This window comes from Pelobates fuscus, chromosome 1 (genome assembly GCF_036172605.1).
Source record: "Pelobates fuscus isolate aPelFus1 chromosome 1, aPelFus1.pri, whole genome shotgun sequence".
Taxonomy (NCBI): domain Eukaryota; kingdom Metazoa; phylum Chordata; class Amphibia; order Anura; family Pelobatidae; genus Pelobates; species Pelobates fuscus.
The window spans coordinates 43,765,578-43,784,400 of NC_086317.1; the positions used below are offsets into that span (position 1 = coordinate 43,765,578).

General features: G+C 40.7%; 1 protein-coding gene across 1 annotated transcript in view; it reads left to right on the plus strand.

The window, feature by feature from the left end:
* Window positions 1-18,823, plus strand: part of MRPL39 (mitochondrial ribosomal protein L39) — a 125,899-nt gene that overhangs the window by 91,322 nt on the left and 15,754 nt on the right. Inside the window, exons 7-8 of the mRNA XM_063448303.1 lie at window positions 8,698-8,760; window positions 17,702-17,855. Coding sequence (XP_063304373.1) covers window positions 8,698-8,760; window positions 17,702-17,855 — 217 coding nt within the window. The remainder of the gene's footprint in view (window positions 1-8,697; window positions 8,761-17,701; window positions 17,856-18,823) is intronic.

The window sequence follows — 18,823 nt, forward strand, 5'->3', positions numbered from 1 at the left end:
ATACACACACAGACACAAAGCTGTGAGGGTGCTGTTAGTGTGATGTGTGTGTGAGGGTGCTGGTAGTGTACTATGTGGGTGAGGTTGTTTGTGTGCGTGCTTGTGAGGGTGCTGTGAATGTACTGTGTGTCAGGGTGCTGTTTGTGTGTGTGTGTGCACTTGTGAGGGTGCTGTAAATGTACTGTGTGTGAGGGTGATGTTTGTGTGTGAGGGTACTGGTAGTGTGCTGTGTGTGTTTGTTAGGGTCCTGTTTGTGTTTGTGAGGGTACTGTTAGTGTGCTGTGTGAGTGTGAGAGTGCTGTTTGTGTAATGTGTGTGAGAGTGCTGTGTGTTTGTGAGGGTGCTGTGTGTTTGTGATGGTGCTGTGTGTTTGTGATGGTGCTGTGTGTTTGTGTGGGTGCTGTGTATGTGTGTGGGTGCTGTGTATGTGTGTGGGTGCTGTGTATGTGTGTGGGTGCTGTGTATGTGTGTGGGTGCTGTGTATGTGTGTGGGTGCTGTGTATGTCTGTGGGTGCTGTGTATGTCTGTGGGTGCTGTGTATGTGTGGGTGGGTGCTGTGTATGTGTGGGTGGGTGCTGTGTATGTGTGGGTGGGTGCTGTGTATGTGTGTGGGTGCTGTGTATGTGTGTGGGTGCTGTGTATGTCTGTGGGTGCTGTGTATGTCTGTGGGTGCTGTGTATGTGTGGGTGGGTGCTGTGTATGTGTGGGTGGGTGCTGTGTATGTGTGGGTGGGTGCTGTGTATGTGTGGGTGGGTGCTGTGTATGTCTGTGGGTGCCGTGTATGTCTGTGGGTGCCGTGTATGTCTGTGGGTGCCGTGTATGTCTGTGGGTGCCGTGTATGTCTGTGGGTGCCGTGTGTGGGTGCTGTATGTGTGTTGGTGCTGTGTATATGTGTGTGTGGGTGACTGTGGGGGGTGGAGGTACATTACTCAATATCCCCCCTCCCTTCTTACTTTATGTAGGGAGGGGGGATATTTCCTTGCTGCTTTCCCTGGTGGTCCAGTGGAGGTGGGGGCATATCAGTTATCCCCCCTCCCTTCTTACCTTATGCCTGGGAGGGGGGATCCTGCTGCTACCATCCATCCCTGGTGGTCCAGTGGAGAGTGAACTCTAGCCCCGCAGGGCTAGAGTTCACTCACGCGAGATCTGAGCGTTACCGCGTCAACGCTCAGATCTCGCGAGAGGAACCCGGCGGAGCTGCTGGCAATAGCTCCGCCGGTCCTCTCCTGCCTCCCTCACTGCCTGTGAGCCGGTGAGGGGAGGCTGAGAGCAGAGCCAGCGCTCGGATAGCGCCAGCTCTGCATGAGCCAACAGGGGGGGATCCTGAGATCTCCCCTGCCGGTCTCAATACATCAGCGTGCCGCGGGGATTAGGGTGTGCCCAGGCACACCCGGCACACCCCGTGCGCACGCCTATGATAAACATATTGGTCACAACAACTTAAAGGGACACTATAGTCACCAAAACAACTTAATTAAGCCGTTTTGGTGTATAGTTCATGCCCATACAGTCTTGCTGATCAATTCTATGCCATTTAGGAATTTAAAAAACCTTGTTTATGCAGCCCTAGCCACACCTCCCTGTATTTGACTTACACAGCCTCCCTAAACACTTCCCGTAGAGAGTCATCTAATGTTTATCCTTCCTTTATGGCAAATTCTGTTTTATTTGGATTTTGTATCTCCTGCCCTGTGAATAGCTTGCTAGACATTGCTGGAGCCTTGTGTATGTAATTAAAGTTCAATGTACAGACCATGATATCAAATCTTTAAGTTGTTACATCTAATTGAAAGTGAAACCATTTTTTTTCCATGCAGGCTTTGTCTGTCACAGCCAGGGGAGGTGTGGCTAGGGCTGCATAAATAGAAACAAAGTGATTTAACTCCTAAATGGCAGTGAATAGAGCAGTGAAACTTGAGAGGCATGATCTATACACAGAAACTGCTTAATTAATTTGTTGTTTTGGTGACTATAGTGTTCCTTTAATACAGCACATCTGCTATTGCTACCTGAGGACCAGCATCCTCCAATCACAGATCTACTTCTTTTGACAAGGAATATGCTGTCCTTATGGGATAAATGTCACTATCTATTATCTTCCCAGTCACCATTATCCCCAGCTATACCCATTCTAACTGTACAGATAACGGTTCCTAATTTCTAATATGCACCTTACATTAAAATGGGAAACTTTTGACCATTTTAAAATGATTATTTATAGGGAACTTACCTTAAATTCTGCAAACATTGAATCTTAAGGAAGATGTTATACCAATGGTACATGGAGCCAGCCACATAAACTTTAAACTTTCATTTTGATATCTAGCAACTGTTGAGATCTCTGTTGAGATGTAATCGAGATACAGGAACAAATCTACATATATGGTGGAGGTGTCCCAAGATAACTGCATACTAGTTGGAAGTAATATCTGTGATCCAAATATCCATCAGGTCATTCCTAATACACATGAATGTCTCCTCTTTCTTCTGCTCCCCACTGACTTGCGTAAATGTGTTCGATATCTGCAACTTTGATCACAATAGCTAAAACTTGAAGCTTGCCTCCCACTCTTCCTGAAGTAATCAATCGAACCACAATAAATGGTAAATATAGATCAACCCTTAGATAAACCACAGGCTTCTGGAAGGATGCATGGGCACTATGGAACACAAAACACATTACAGTACATCAAAATAGACACCTAGCTAGGTTTGTGTGATGGACCAACCCGTCAACTAGACCTATGTTCCAACTTACATGCCACTTTCCATAAATTGTCGTGTCATGTATCTGTCTGCTTTCTGTCTATATCTAGTCTATATACATTTTGTATTCCTTGTGTATTTAGTTTTTTTTTACTTAGTCTTCCGTATGATTCCAGTTTCTCTGTTGGCAGCATGCCGAAATCATGTACCTATCCCACATGGATAGGTCACTCTTGCTGAAATAGTCTTAAGACTAATATACGTTACTTCACCTCCACCACCCCTCCTTTTTCATCCTTCTCCTCCCTGGAGATTGGGAGATACATTTTCTAACCTTTGGATATTCCATGTGGGTGCTTGTTCACTGAAAGTGCACTATTACCTGGAACGTTGTATATGTATCACATATGTATGCAATGTATCCTTGGTTTTGTGACTAGATATGCAATAAAGTACTATTTGGTAAAAAAAAAGAAAAGAAAAACAGGTTTGCAGTAAGGTATTGATTAATGCCTGCTTTTTTTAATCTTTCATTTTTTTTTTTATAGGATATCAATATAAAACGAAAACCACTCAAGCATAGTATTACTTATTGAGTAGTTGAATTGTATCCAGGGTAGGACTGCAGAGGGTTCTGGGGAGACCTTTCAACTGATGAGTCTGGCTTCAGATTGTTAATTTTCACCTTGTTGGAGGCATTGTTCCCTCTAGGTACAGTTTGTGAGTGATCTAGGTAGACTCTCTTGTTAAAATGCACAGTGTTATTGGAATTGAGTGTCTTTTGTTCTTATGCCAACTGTTACGTGAGATTCTTTAAAAAAAAAAAAAAAAATCAGAAAGCGCATAGAGAGAATATTGGGTATGAGTGGCACAAAGCCCTGATTTCAATTCCAAACATGAGGGAGACATGGGAGTTTGAGAATTGTGTTAGTATAGTTTTAGGTGTGTTTTCCAGGAATATTATGTAAGCTATTTACTACGAGCAAATTTATGGGAAAATTGGGTGTTTTTAAAAATAAAAAATACTTTGTTGGGCGGAGCCAAGCAACTGACCTGAATGGCCGCACGCCAAGCGAGCTCCGCTGCAAAAGAGTACTTTGGACCAGCTAACACGAACCCAGCCCAACGAAACCGGTGCCAAACCGACCTGCAGGCATCCACCAACGATATGGGCCGCAAAAATAAAAAATCTAAGCCCGACAACCCGCGGCAGCACCACAGCATCGGCGACATGTGTAAGCAGGCACTTAGCGCCCAAGGCCCCAACATGGCCGCTTACAACGACTACGGCTCGGATATCTCCGATGATTTCACCACGGAGACTGAGATGGAGCACCCACACGAGGAAATACCACCTCGTAAGTCACCCCCGAAAACAGACTCCTCACCTGTGACCGTTATGGTCATGAAAGACCTCCTAGCAGATCTCCGACTAACAATACATGCCGACATGGCCCAACTGCGCAAGGACCTACAAGGCCTAACGGGCCGTCTGGGCACACTGGAGGCTGACTCCCAGTGCACCAAACAACACACTCAAGTCCTACAACAAATCAAATTACAGCACTCCACATACGAGCAGCACATAGCAACCTTAGAGGATCAGAGTCGCTGCCGGAACATAAAAATCCGAGGCATAGGAGAGGAGATACCGGAGTCTGAACTCCCACACACATTGCGGAGACTAATGCAGTCACTTTTACCTCCCAAGCAAGCCAGACAGGTACCCATCGAAAATATATTTCGCCTTCCACGAGACCTCCTGGCTTGCTTCCAAAATCACAAGGTGGCGGTGATGCAGGCCACGCGGAACCAATCTCCGTACCTGTTTGAAAATATGCAGCTATCTTTTTACACAGACTTGTCGGGCCCACCCTGGCTTGGAGATGCACACTTCAGCCCTTTACAGCCCTCCTACGCCAACATAAAATCACCTACCATTGGAGAGGTTCGCACACACTGTTGATCCACCACGGGAATGCGACCTTTACCATCCTGGACTTACAAGTGGCAAATGAACTGCTACCGACCCTGGGACTTCCCCCGATCGCTCATCCTCCACCGGAGAACAGAACCACGCCGGCACACAGCACCGCGTGGAATCCCGCAACAACGGTCCCATTCGTCCCTAGAAGAGCCGAAACGGCGATCACCTCGGCAACCAACACCTGACACAGCCCTGAAACTACCCGGTATCCAGGCCAGTCTACTTTAAGCAGCATTACACGCTGCACCCCCTGGACTCATGAACCAGTTACAATGTATATATGTTAAAAGGATATTGCCGAAATTTTATGGTAGAACTCACACGAATGTTGGCAACCAAGGGCACTTTAAAGCCACTTATGTAAAGCCATTTGAAATCTCCCTCCCCCTCCCACGGGTAACAGGGGATCTTTAAATAACACCAACGGGGGCACTGACTTACTTGTTATGGACTGACACCACACAAACAGAACACACAACGAGGTCCACACCACACCAAGCTTCACAGAGCAAAAAACGCCTACCACACAACACGGCTGTCAGGGTCTTACCTGAGTTGGGAGTCTGTAGCGCAGATATGTCGCTCACCCTTGCAGATAGCCACAGGCCGAGGTGGTCAGGTAAGAATTCACCTGGCCTGTGGGTCTGTGCACGGGGGCTGTGCAGGATGCAGTACCAAATTCGCAGGACAGGCAAGGGCAGAACCAGCAGGATAGTCGAGGGATAGCCGAGGTCAAAGGATGCCAGAGGTTAGAATAAACGTAGTCACAAGCCGAGGTCAAATATACGAAGCAGAATAAACAGGAACACTGATACGACACAGGAACACAGATCAAAGACTTGACAATGAGTGCAGGGCGAGGCTGGGTTTAAATACCCTGCTAATGAAGATCAGAGTCAGGTGAGAAGCAGACAAGTCATGGTGCAGCCCCCGGTGTAGTAGCCAAGCCAGGATGAACAAGACCGGAATCAGAAGTCTCAGGTAAAGCTGCTGTGGCTCAGAGGCAGAGAGCAGGACTGGGATAGATAAGTACCCCGGTTCAAGTCCCCTGTTGGGAATTCCAGGGGCGACCACGTCTGGCCGTCTGTCTCACAGGTGAGTACCCTGACAGTACCTCCCCCTTCAAAAACGACCTCTGGGCGTAGGTAGGCTCCTCATTGAAACAATCCGTCTCTCCAGAGTCACTCTCAGAATCCGTCGAGTCCCCATAGTGAAAGTCCTCAGTATGGGATCCCTGATTAGCTCGGGATTTCCCAGTACCAGCTTCTGGTACAGCGGACGATCGGTCTAGGTTCCGGGTAGGGGTGACAAAAACTTCCACAACTTCGGGAGGGACAGTGCTCGCAGCTAGCAGTGCTTTTTCGAACACTTCCAAGTCTTTTTTACAGACCGTAGTGCCATTAGAAGCAATGACACAATCCTTAGGTAAATCCTTTTCAAGTGGGCAGGAAGTAGTGGTGGTAATACAGGAAGCAACTTTGGTAGTAAAGGCAGACGACTCTGGAGCAGGGGGTCTAGGAGGGCGAACAGGACAAAGCGTGATGAAGTGTCCACCTTCTCCACAGTAAAAGCACAGACCATGGCTTCTCCTTCGGTCCCTCTCTCCCGGTGTGACTTTGCAGTGGACACGTCCAATTTGCATAGGCTCCTCAGGATCAAGTTGAACACAGGATACCTCTGGAGTTCTCCTGGGAACTGGATCATAAGAGGGTATCACCGGGGTGTGGTGACGTAGACTCCGCGATTTTTTAGTAGGTGGAGCTGGCTTGGGCTTAGTGGTCCTGCACTGTGAGTCCAAAGCAATAATAAAGGACTCCCAGCTGACAAGGACAGGACTCTTCCTCTGCAACATTTGGTAAGCCCAAACTTTAATGCGTCCAGACAACAGGTTGATAGCCGCTCTGACCCTGATGAAATCCGTGGCGTAAGTTCGAGGCTTTAAAGAGAACAATACCTCGCAATCCATCCTGAATGACTGGAAGGACGTGTAGTTACCATCAAATCTGTCGGGCATGATGACAAAGGGTTCCGGAGCTGGATGTACTGCGCCTTTAAGAGAAAAAAGTTCCTGCTGCAACTCCGAAACAATCTGGGCCAGGCTGGACACTTGCTGGAGTGAGGGTGAGCACATTTCTGCGGACTCCATATTGGTCAAGTCTTTTGTCAGGGTCTTACCTGAGTTGGGAGTCTGTAGCGCAGATATGTCGCTCACCCTTGCAGATAGCCACAGGCCGAGGTGGTCAGGTAAGAATTCACCTGGCCTGTGGGTCTGTGCACGGGGGCTGTGCAGGATGCAGTACCAAATTCGCAGGACAGGCAAGGGCAGAACCAGCAGGATAGTCGAGGGATAGCCGAGGTCAAAGGATGCCAGAGGTTAGAATAAACGTAGTCACAAGCCGAGGTCAAATATACGAAGCAGAATAAACAGGAACACTGATACGACACAGGAACACAGATCAAAGACTTGACAATGAGTGCAGGGCGAGGCTGGGTTTAAATACCCTGCTAATGAAGATCAGAGTCAGGTGAGAAGCAGACAAGTCATGGTGCAGCCCCCGGTGTAGTAGCCAAGCCAGGATGAACAAGACCGGAATCAGAAGTCTCAGGTAAAGCTGCTGTGGCTCAGAGGCAGAGAGCAGGACTGGGATAGATAAGTACCCCGGTTCAAGTCCCCTGTTGGGAATTCCAGGGGCGACCACGTCTGGCCGTCTGTCTCACAGGTGAGTACCCTGACAACGGCACCACTCACACCAGCATAGAAAACTCTTTGGCTAACTTATTCACAGTGAAACATTATAGGTCAAGACAAAACTGTGGTACTTATGCCCAAGCCGACAGTTATCGCTCCCCCCCACCACAACCACCCGAGCTACACTCACACTGTACTACAGCTACTTACCCGAAACATGTCATCCTCATATTGTTTTGATGTTCTGTTACTTAACCTTTACACTCCACCAGCTACTTAGCCTGACTAAATCTTAGGAATAATAAGGCTGGTGGGCACCATATAATTAATCGTTATAATGTTGTCACTAGGCTTAACTAAATTGTAACTAGCTCATCTGAAAATCGTTTTGACACATACTGATCCACCATGTTATATATAAATATAAAAAACAGTGCACGTTTTCCTGATATTGTATGTTACACCATTGCTTTATCTTGTTTTATCTTTTACAATGTTCACCTAAAATTGTGTACATAATCCTGCACTGCAAAAATAAAGAATTAAAAAAAAAAATGCTTTGTTGGATGTTTATTTAACTGATATTGTTCCAGCTTGCCACTCCCATATTTCATAGTCACTGATAAGTACACTCGTGTATATGTTTTACTTCAAAGATGGTATATGTCCGAAGGCTGATGTTTTGATTGTTTTATTCAGAGTGTAGGATGGAAGCATCTGTATATAATAAAACAATGCGGTGCCAGGCTCATTAAAACATAAATGCGTAATAACTTTCTGTTGGAAATTCCACTAGCTATATTAATCAAAGACTCACAAATAGGAGTGGTTGATCCTTAGTGACACAAACTTAAATTAAGTGATACAAACTTTTCTAAGAATACAGAAATATGGACAAACAGATAAAATAAAAAACCTATAAAAACTATTTCCCACTTGCAACCTCCATATTGCCAAGTTATTAATTTGTATCATCTCCTTATTCCTTCCCAGTCTTTGTCAGTGAGTGCTAGGTGAACTGCCTCTCCCCATTTCATTTTGGTTTAATACCATTAAATACCCCATAATCCTTTCATCTTTAGTAGTTTTGATAGTTCACTATCGCTACTCTTTTAAACTGTCCTGTATTTTCCTTCATTCACACAATAATCTCTTCATATCCCTATTTGTGAACTGGTCCTTTTTTTGTGAAATATTGTGAATGTAAAGACTGAGCATTCTTCCTATCAACGTTTGCATGTTTGTTAGCATTGATTATGGATTGCATGAAGTTATGTAGTAAGATCCAGTAATAACGGATGGTTCTTTTATTTAGGTATAAGTTGATTATGGTGGAAGAAAAAGCTGCAAATAACCATGGGATGGTGATGCTTCACAAGTGAGTAACTTTAACAACCGACACTGTCAAACAATGCTAAGTTAAAAGTGTCTTACCTGTGAACAGAATACTTTAGCTCATTCTTTGTGATGTTCATATTTTTATAATGGGTCCTTTTTTAAAGATTGAAATATAATTCAAACATAACATTTGCATCTAATGCAAATCATCCACCATAATTCCTATTTCAAATCAACAGCAAACTCACTCTGAACAAAGTCTTTAAAAACAAACACGCTCCAGTTCCTCTTTAGGTCAATGTGAACTTAAAGGAAAACTCTAAACTTAAAAAGCGCTTTTTATTTGATAAAAGTGCAGATTTCAATGAAATCCGCATTTTAATAATTGCAACCTGTTATGCCTTTCTGGATGTCAGGCAGGCGGGGAGGTGTTTCTTATACGTAGCTTAACTACCTGTAGCTAATTAAGCTCAAATGGTAGGTGCTTCAGCTCATTAAGAATTCTATGATTAGATAGTCATGTACTGCTGCTCTGCAAGTTTTCAGAGGCATCTGGTTATTCCTCAATGAGAATGTCTGTGCTTGGGAACAAGCATAGGGATGGCAGTAGCTGCAGATACATGATCTTTTTTTTACTTTTGATATATCCATTTTGTTTAGGAGCTGTTACTCATTGATGTGGACCTGCCCTGACTGTTTAAGGATGATGGTATTTGTAGTCCAACAACATTAGGTAGGCCACAGTTATGGCATTAATGGAGCCATTTTACCCAATATCTAAATGGTCTGTTTGATTAAAAGTTTGGCCTTGGGGTCAGGCACCAGTATGTAAGTGTAAGAAATCCCCTCGTACCTAGTTGTCCTTGAATTTGTCGTCTCAGTAAGATGTTGAATTCATGCCAAGAGCTGCCACAGTCATTTAAGACATGACAGAAACTAGCTCTGCATGGTACTGAAACTAAATGTTGAGATAAAGTAATCTGATTGATTTGCAGATATTTGGTTTCAGTGTTCCTCATTAAATGTAAATCAGAGAGTATTAGCCAAGTTTAGAATGTGATGCTATCAGCCGCGATAAAAACTTGTTGGCTTAATTGCAATTGGGTATTTACAACTTTAAAACTGTGAAAGTGTTTTGGTTACCAGATATCCTTTACCTGGAGTGGTTCTTGTGCACATCGAAGGTGGCCGCCAGAAATCATTTGCATGTGAAGACCCTTTCCTCACAAATAGTATGAGGCTCATATCGCTTTCATTCTAGAATCTTGATAGAATCTTTATAAAAAGCTCTTTTTGACTTTGCAACAAATTTCAAAGACATTTTGCAATGTCTGATGGGAAGAGACCTTACTTACAAAATGCACAGTAGATGCCTGTGACATCGTATTGCTTGTGTGCAAGATTATCTAGGGAAGTGTCCCGTGTAGGAGCCTTCATAGACTCCACAGCAGTGAAGATCGCTCATGGCAGATTAAGTCACTAGGGGCTTTTGAAGTATGATGGTTCCAAGTAGGGAAGGTTAAAGGGACACTATAGTCACCAAAACAACTTTAGCTTAATGAAGCAGTTTTGGTGTATAAATCATGCTCAATTCTCTGCAATTTAAGGGATTAATCACTTTTGATTATGCAGCCTGTAGCAGAGCTCCAATACCTAGCATAGATATTTCCGCTGTATAATCCTTGTAGCTGAAGAAGCAGTAAAATATCCAAGTCAAACCCACCCAGTAACTGGACGACACACAGTTCTGGGAGTCAACTCATTTTATTTTGGCCGCACACCGCTTTTATGCACAGACCCCTACAAGGTGTCTCCCATGCAGTAATACAAGGCTTTTCCTCACAGGATCCTCTACAGAAAAATAAATATACAATATTCTAAAACACTCCAAAAATACATTTTCAAAAGGGGCCAATTTGATTGCATGGGAGGTCAGAAGGTTTATAGCCTTTATTCATATTTGAAGCTGGGACCTCAACAGAACTGCTCTGTAAGGTGTGAGAAGTCACACATAAGTGGCCTGGAAATCTGGTTTAAAAATAAACGAACTCTCTAGCTTACCATTTGCCTAGATTCCCTCTTGGACAGGGGTCCCTTTATATGTTGATGGCCATTAGCCTTGTGTTCCAGTATCATGTCCAAAAGAAACATTAATACCTACCCATAGATATTTCATTAAGACTCATTCCTATTCTATTTAGAATGGGATAAGCACCATCTTCTAATTAAGCCCAAACATGATTTGCGAACAAGGGGACCACACAAAGTTAGTTCAATAAACGAACGGGGGGTACGGACAGCCAAAAAAAGTATATAACCGCGTTCATTTTGCTTCACAGCCCTAGTCACAACTCCCTGCATGTGATTTACACAGCCTTCCTAAGCACTTCCTGTAAAGAGTCATCTAATGTTTACACTTCCTTTATTGTAAATTCAGTTTAAATTATAATTTCGTATTTCATGCTCTGTTAATAGCTTGCTAGACCCTGCAGGAACCTCCTGTATGTAGTTTAAGCTCAATTTAAAGAGCAGGAGATTAAAACATTTAAAGCAAGTTACATCTGATCTCCAGAAAATGATTTACTCCATACAAACTGGCCCTCTCTATCCTGTATAAATGAATTGACTATTTATTTATTACTAGCAACCAAAATAGTAATAGCCAGGCACTGGAAGGTTGAAATTGGTTTCCCATTGACACTAGTACAAAAACAATTTACATTCCCGATTGAAATGGAAACGTTTTGGCGTTGGAATAATGAAATCTTTCACAGAAAATACTATATGGGACAAATGTGATTAAGTATTTAGTATTCTTAAAGATCCTGTGACATGATTGCACAACTGATATGACTGGTTCTTTATAAACAATTTTCATCTCCTTCCCCTCAGCACTGAATCCAACTAACCAAAGGCATATGTATGTATTTGATATATGATGGGTTTTTTTTTCTTTCGGTTTTATATGTTTAAGATAGCAATAACAATGATTGTATGCGTAAATGTTCTGTTTGTTTAATTCAAAATAAAAAAAATTAAAAGAAAAGGGGGAAAAGAAAACAAAATCACATAAAAGATGTTCATAAAAAAAAACAAAAAAACAAAAAAAAAACAAACAACTCCAGAGCAAGTCTGGAACCTTTCCTATTGATGGTTCGATTTCTCAAAATTTGTTCCAGTGACAGCTATTGCATCTTGCTGTATAAAATAAAGCTTGGCAAGACAGCTATCTGTGTTTTGTTTTTCTCTCAATCCAGGGCTCTAAAGGACAAATGCCATTTGATTTGATTAGTAGTTCGTTATTAGTAATAAGTGGGGAATTATAGTTTCTAAATGGTTTAACAATTGGATTGTTGTTTTTATACCAAATTGTTGTCTACTAAGTGCTACCTGTGAAACGAGGCAGCAAATTTGCAGTGTAACCATCAGGAATATGTTTCCTGTTGATATGTTGCAGCATATATTGACACATGTAAAGTTGTAAGACAAAAACAAACAAATAAAGTAAGTTACATATGGTTGGAAATGAAGCCATTGTGTGTTCATGCAGGCTGTGTCAGTCACTGCCAGGGACAATGTGGCTAGGGCTGCATAAACAGAAACAAAAGTGATTTAACTTCTCAATGGCAGTGAAATGAGCAGTGCATTATCTATAAACCCAAACACTGATTCAATAGGCTATTTTGGTGACTATAGTGTCCCATTTAAGGCAAGTACGTTTCCCTGTCTGCTGCCACTTTGGCCACCGCCACCCAGACAGACATATCACCCTATATACAAATAGAATATTTGGGGTTACAGTTGTATATCTAAAAACCAAACACAAAATTGCACATAGCTTAATACTGTGTTTAAAAGGTCATGCGGGCTATAAAGATTGCATTATAGTTGGTTGAGAGACTTAAAGCGACACAAGCCTCAGGGGTAGCTGCCACATACAGACAATTCGAACAACACACAAAAAAGGTACGTATATATGTGTTGGCTATTGTAGACATTTCACCTTGTGGGGTCTATGGCAGAAAATACACAGAGTGACAGTGCCGCTTTAAGCATTTTTGCATGCTGGCTGCTTTGTTTGGATGAGGGGTGGCTGTGTGACAGACGTCCTATTTGTAACCTTTTACTGCTATCCTACTATCTTGGTGGAAAACACATAGGAGGTCAGACAAATTAATTTAAAAATAAAAGCTCCAGCTGCTCCCATAATGCAACACAAACTTTTGCCAGCCAAAATACAGAAATGTGGTTGGCAACACTGGTTAATGGGACTGGTAATATGGTAACAGTGGGATGTCAGGTGTTTGACTCACCCTGCTGTACATTCTTGTAGTTACAAGCTGGGCTATCACAGCCGTATTGACTAGAAATTCACACTAAAGGCAGACAAGCCAAATAACTAATGCTTTGTATCTGCTGTGAAACCTCATATACTTTAAATAATTATTTTCCTCTTGTTCAGAATAACAACAATGTTTTTTTCTCAAGATTTACTCACTTTACACTGAGTTTTGTAATCTGCTTTTTTTTTTTTTTCATTTTTGTTTTTTTCAACACTGCAGAATGTGTTGGTGACTAATTTAATTTGAGCCAGAACGAGCCAGCTTATCTCTAGACTCTGTATGGCGACTTACAGTTTGTACTCTATGGAAAACTACATTTAATTGTTCAAATGTTTAGCCTCATTAATCTTTGGACTGCTATCTAGAATTTGGAATTGGCCAGACATTTACAATGTGAACATGATCATCACGCAGTCATTCATTTTTTCAGATTCATCCAGACGGTTAATGCACGTCCAGCTGTCCAGCTTTGAATGTGTACATTTACATTGTTTACATGGTCATGATATTTGTTACTGCAGAATTTAGCATTTCCGGGTTGTGATTGGATATAGGTACACATTATATTGGAAGTGTTTTATATTTCATATGGTCTAGTAAATAAAAACCAGTTGGTTTGGGTTTGTTCCTCTGAGAGAGATTTTGTTGTGCAGGATATGATTTATATTCTTGTCCATGTGTGAAAAGTTGTAATTAATTTTCACTAAGCTACGTTACCCAAAGTGTTTAAATTATCTAGTAATGCCGAGAGGGTTACTTGCTTAAGTTTCTCTTGTTCAGAATACAAAGTGAATTCAATGATAACTTCAAGTTTAGGCCAAGTTGCCGAGCTGAACTGACTTTGAGATTTTGTGTGTATATATCTATCTCTATAAATATATATATACATTTTATCTTTTATTTATTTATGTTTTATTGTTGTAATGTATGTTCTGAATTTATTACTTTATATTGTGAGCTCCACTTGTTTTCAATTCCATATGTTCCATACATACCATTGTTGAAAATGTTTTGGTATGAAAAAAATAAATAAAAAGTTTTGCTCTGGTGTTTGGCACCCTCCCATGTATATTATATAGTTTTATAGGAGGATCTGTGTGGGAGTGGCGGCATTTATCTGTGCTATATATGGCTTTTTAACCTTTTGCACACCGTCTGTTTAGTCTTATCTATCCTTGTTTATAATTCTACACAGAGTAATGATGGAATACAGGAGTCTGGTGGGTACGATGCTTAATTAGACCTCCATGCGTGAAACTGGTTATTAGTCAGCGTGCTAAACCATTGCATTTGCGCATCTTGCTTCCCACTCTTTAACCAGTCCTTTGCACTGCTGATGTATTGGTTAAAACAAAGCAGAATAAAAATGTATTTAATGTATCTCACTCAGAGTATAGGTCACTGCATTTACCCCCTTACTGGTGAATGCAGTGAGTACGTGTTCAGGAGGGGCCACAATACTTTCCCCGTAAGCACCACAAATGTGCACAAACAAGAAATAAGCTTTTCTTCAACTTCAAATGAGTCAACCGTAATTTATTGCCACCATGCTACTAGAGAAAGGACAACAGAGTGACATTTCAGCATACAGTTTTTTTGAAACTTAAAAAGAAATAGCTGTTTCGGACGGTTGCTCGAGTTTCTATATATTTATTAGAGTATAGTGCAGATCAGAGAAACGATAACCGTTGTGTGACCCTTTCTCTCGCTCCAGAACAGATGTAGATCTTTTTGCGAATCATGTTTCCGCTAAACTCCCCGCTCACTGCACTTGCTGTCGCAGTACCTATTCCCCTGATGAGTAAAGGTTCCATTCTGGGATTCTTTTTCTCTGGCCAGTGTTGATTTGTTATTCTGTAAAGACTCGAGCAAACTTTTTTTATTTTTTATTTTTTTGTTTGGAAACAGAAGCAGACTCTGGAGTTAAACAAGCAGATAATCCATCATTCTGGCCCTGCAGCCTCACAGTCTGCTCCTGCAGTATTGTGATATTTACAGCTGGAACCCTACCAATGCTGAACAGGCCACTGCCGTATACAGCACTACGCCACTGTACAGCTAAAATAATATCATGGACGCACTGCTTGCTGAGATCCGCAATATAGCCCTGCACAGCATGGGTAGGTCTAATGAGTCTGAGATAATGACTATTGTTACAAAAACTGAGGATTGCTTCTAGATTTAAAGCTGATTCATGCTTAACCTCCAGTATAAAAAAGAAAGACTTCTGGATATTAATACAACAGCAAGTTCCTCCCCCCCAATTAACTGCTGGCCTTGTGGTTGCATTGTTTTGGCGTGCAACACAACATTGGTGTTTTTTTTTATAAAATACCTACCATTGTCTGTACTCTCAATAATAGCATGATTTAAAGCGTAAAGTCTTATAAACAGATGTTGTGTACTGACTAACCCTGTCCTTTAATAATTTCTTCTAATCTAGTTGTAATTTCTTTCTATCTCTTTCCATTTGTAAACTAAATACCAAACTTTTTGTAAAAGTTTACTGAATTGTATCTTTGTTCTATCATTAGCCCTCATGTGATTTGTTTATGAAGGGCCAGTATATATATAGCTAACATGTACTGGGATAGTCACAGTGTCCAAGTTTAAATTGGAAATGGCATTGTTCACAGGCCTACATGCACGTGGGTAATAAAACGCTGCTTGGGTGATAATTGACACAATTCCGTCCCTGTATACCTTCGGCCTGGATGATTTGGGCTGATGGTCTCCTTTTCTCCAGCACATAATAATTAAATGTATTTTATGTAATGGCCTTTGAGTACATATGAGGAATAGTCATGATTGTTAGTGTAAAGTTGTTTAAAAGTGTGCCACAAACAGAATATTGTCTGTTATGTATCTAGGAATTAAATTGTTACCCACAGTATGTTTTACTTTTTGTAAAGCATGTCTTGTGACCAGGAAAGCTTAGAACTGCTACTTGAGTGAAAACACAACTTAGATAAAGGTAATGATGCATTTCAGAATAACCCACAGATGCACGTATGCATATATAATGAGTGTGACTTTCAGTATATCCATTCATTGAAAGGTTATCACATGCCTCTGTTCCTCTAATAGGTGGGTGTTTTGATACTGTGTTTTTTTTAAGCCTGATATACACTTGTTATAATCCTGACTCCTTATCACCAGTGGTGATAAATCACTTTCCATTTGAAAGACCGTTCTCATGTGACTTATTGTTGGTGAAGGATTATCTATGGATACATACCTTGTAGGAATTAAAATCTAAGGATAGCTAAGAGAGCAGGATGATTGGAAGGGTTATAGATGTGGTCTGAATGAGAACAGTTTGCTGCCAGGAAACTGCATTCTGACCACTCCTAGAAATTTAGACCTTATCATTTAGATACGATTAAAAGGAAGCCAAGATTTATTATCCGTTTGCCTGGTTTCAGATAAATTTTTCTTTTCAGTCATTTTACCATCATGAATAGTAATTTTCAGATGAGCAGTATCCATATTCAGTACTATAGACTGCAAAAATCGAGATGAGATGCTGTATTCTATTGCAGAGACATTCTGAATTCTCATCGTTTAAGGCTTGATTTACTGTCATTTTTTAAATCCATTTAAAAAAAAATAAAAAATCTAAAATGCTGAATATGCATTAAAATGTGTTTTCAAAATCAATTATAAAACACAAACACTCTTATGATGTACTCTTTTGCAGGCTTTCCCATAAATCTTTTTTGCTTCTATAGTGCCCATGACCTCATGAAGTAAGTGTCTGAGCTCTCCCTGGTCTCTCAAAGCGTTTCGTAAAATATACGGAGAGCATGTGCATGTATCACATTAACGCACTCCCTGTATTGCTGGGAAATAAAATTAAAAAAAAATAAAAAAAAATATTGTTCACTTACGTGGGTGTTTCTTGTTGCTCTTTGAAATTAAATACCATGCCAGTTTTCATTTTGCTGTGTTGTACAAGCTCAAATTTCTCTATATAGTGTTCACTATGAGTAAATCAACGCGTTGTGATGTATTAAGAACAGAAGGTGTATCTAGAACTGGATTTTATGTTTTTTTTTTTGTTATGTTAAATTTTGAGCATATTAAATATTGTAAGCCGTGTAAGTTATTTTACCGTGCATTTTAATATGCATTAAAGTTGATATGTGTAAAGAGAACTTGTTGAATCAAGTTTTAAAAGTCCAGTTCAGTGAATAAATTAGGAATAATTTATTGAAATGTGTTCACGATGCATAAGTTGAGAAAGTCATTTTACTGAAAATATAATGATTGATTGGTTAATGTAGTAGGTCTAGTACAAGCAATAAATAGGAAGTTTTCTGGTGATAAGGTTTGATATGGCATTTCTCCACATTGGCTGTTCTGGTTTTTGCCTTGTTTTTAAAGTTTCAAAAAAGTGACTGAGCTTCTTGTGACATGGGACTGGAAGAAATAAGAACTGATGAATGGGCAGAACCACTTGGTGGAGATTGTGAGAGCACTCCAGTTTAGTAGGGGAATTCATAATTCTGTATTGTATCTGCAGGAATGCTGAATGAGAGACTGATTCAGCATACGGCTCTCGAGGGATAAGGTGCGATTTTCCCCTTCCTTTGATTGACTCTTATCTTGTTGATTAATTAATGCAATTTATTTCAGGTTTGGGGATTTTGTGGATGTCACTGAAGGACCTCACATTCCTAAAACTGGCTTCTGTATGCAATACGAAGTGACTGCTGCTCACACACTCCCAGAGATTCCAGCAGAACACGTGCGCAGGTTTCAAGGTCTTTCTCTACCGAGGCATCTGGAGGTAACTGGTATTCTTTAATATGTAGTCCCATATGTTTTTTTTTTTTTGTTTTTTTTTTTTTAACTCCACTACAGGATGTTGTGACAACAGTGGTATTATTATTATTTTTTTTAATTAATTATCATGTCCATGACCCCACATTCTTTTTTTCCATCTTTTCCAAAATTGAGTGCATACAAAAGTCCTTCCATACTGCAGAATTTAATACTGACTTCATGGCCACCAGCACACATACATTGGTAGGTGTGAATTTGGGACTAGGGTGGGCAAGCCTATAGAGGGACATGTCAGTGATGTGGTGTATGTCACTGCTAATGCCCACCTGTTAAAAAAGGGGCATGTAAGCCTGGTGAGAATGTGACAATTCTCCATGGCTGACACTGCATGTTAGTCAAATAACCGCTCTCAACCAAACTACCAAGAGCAGCAGGATTAAAATATAAAGTATTTATTAACACAATGGACAACTATAATGAAAACGAAGACAATATCAAAGTATATTATGCTAATTATACAAATTGATAAGTTTGTACATAAAACCGATACAACACATGCACATATCTTCCATATACACAAAGTAAAACCATATTGAAAATAAATTAAAGTGCAAATATAGCTGTATATCTAGAACAAAGGAATGCTGAACCTGCTAATTAACAAAAACAACACAAAATACGCCTATTTATTTATTTATTTTTACAATATTTTACCAGGATGGATACATTGAGATTTCTCTCATTTTCAAGTATGTCCTGGGTCTTTGTCCACAAAACATTGCATTGTTGCAATATTACAAAAATACAGTGTGTATGTGTGTGTATGTGTGTATATATATATATATATATATATATATATATATATATTACATTTAATACATAACAGGTAATACATATATTTAACCATGACAGGTGCATTCTGTATTGAGGTATGTGGCCATATATCTCTTAAAAGATTTTAGATTGAATGAG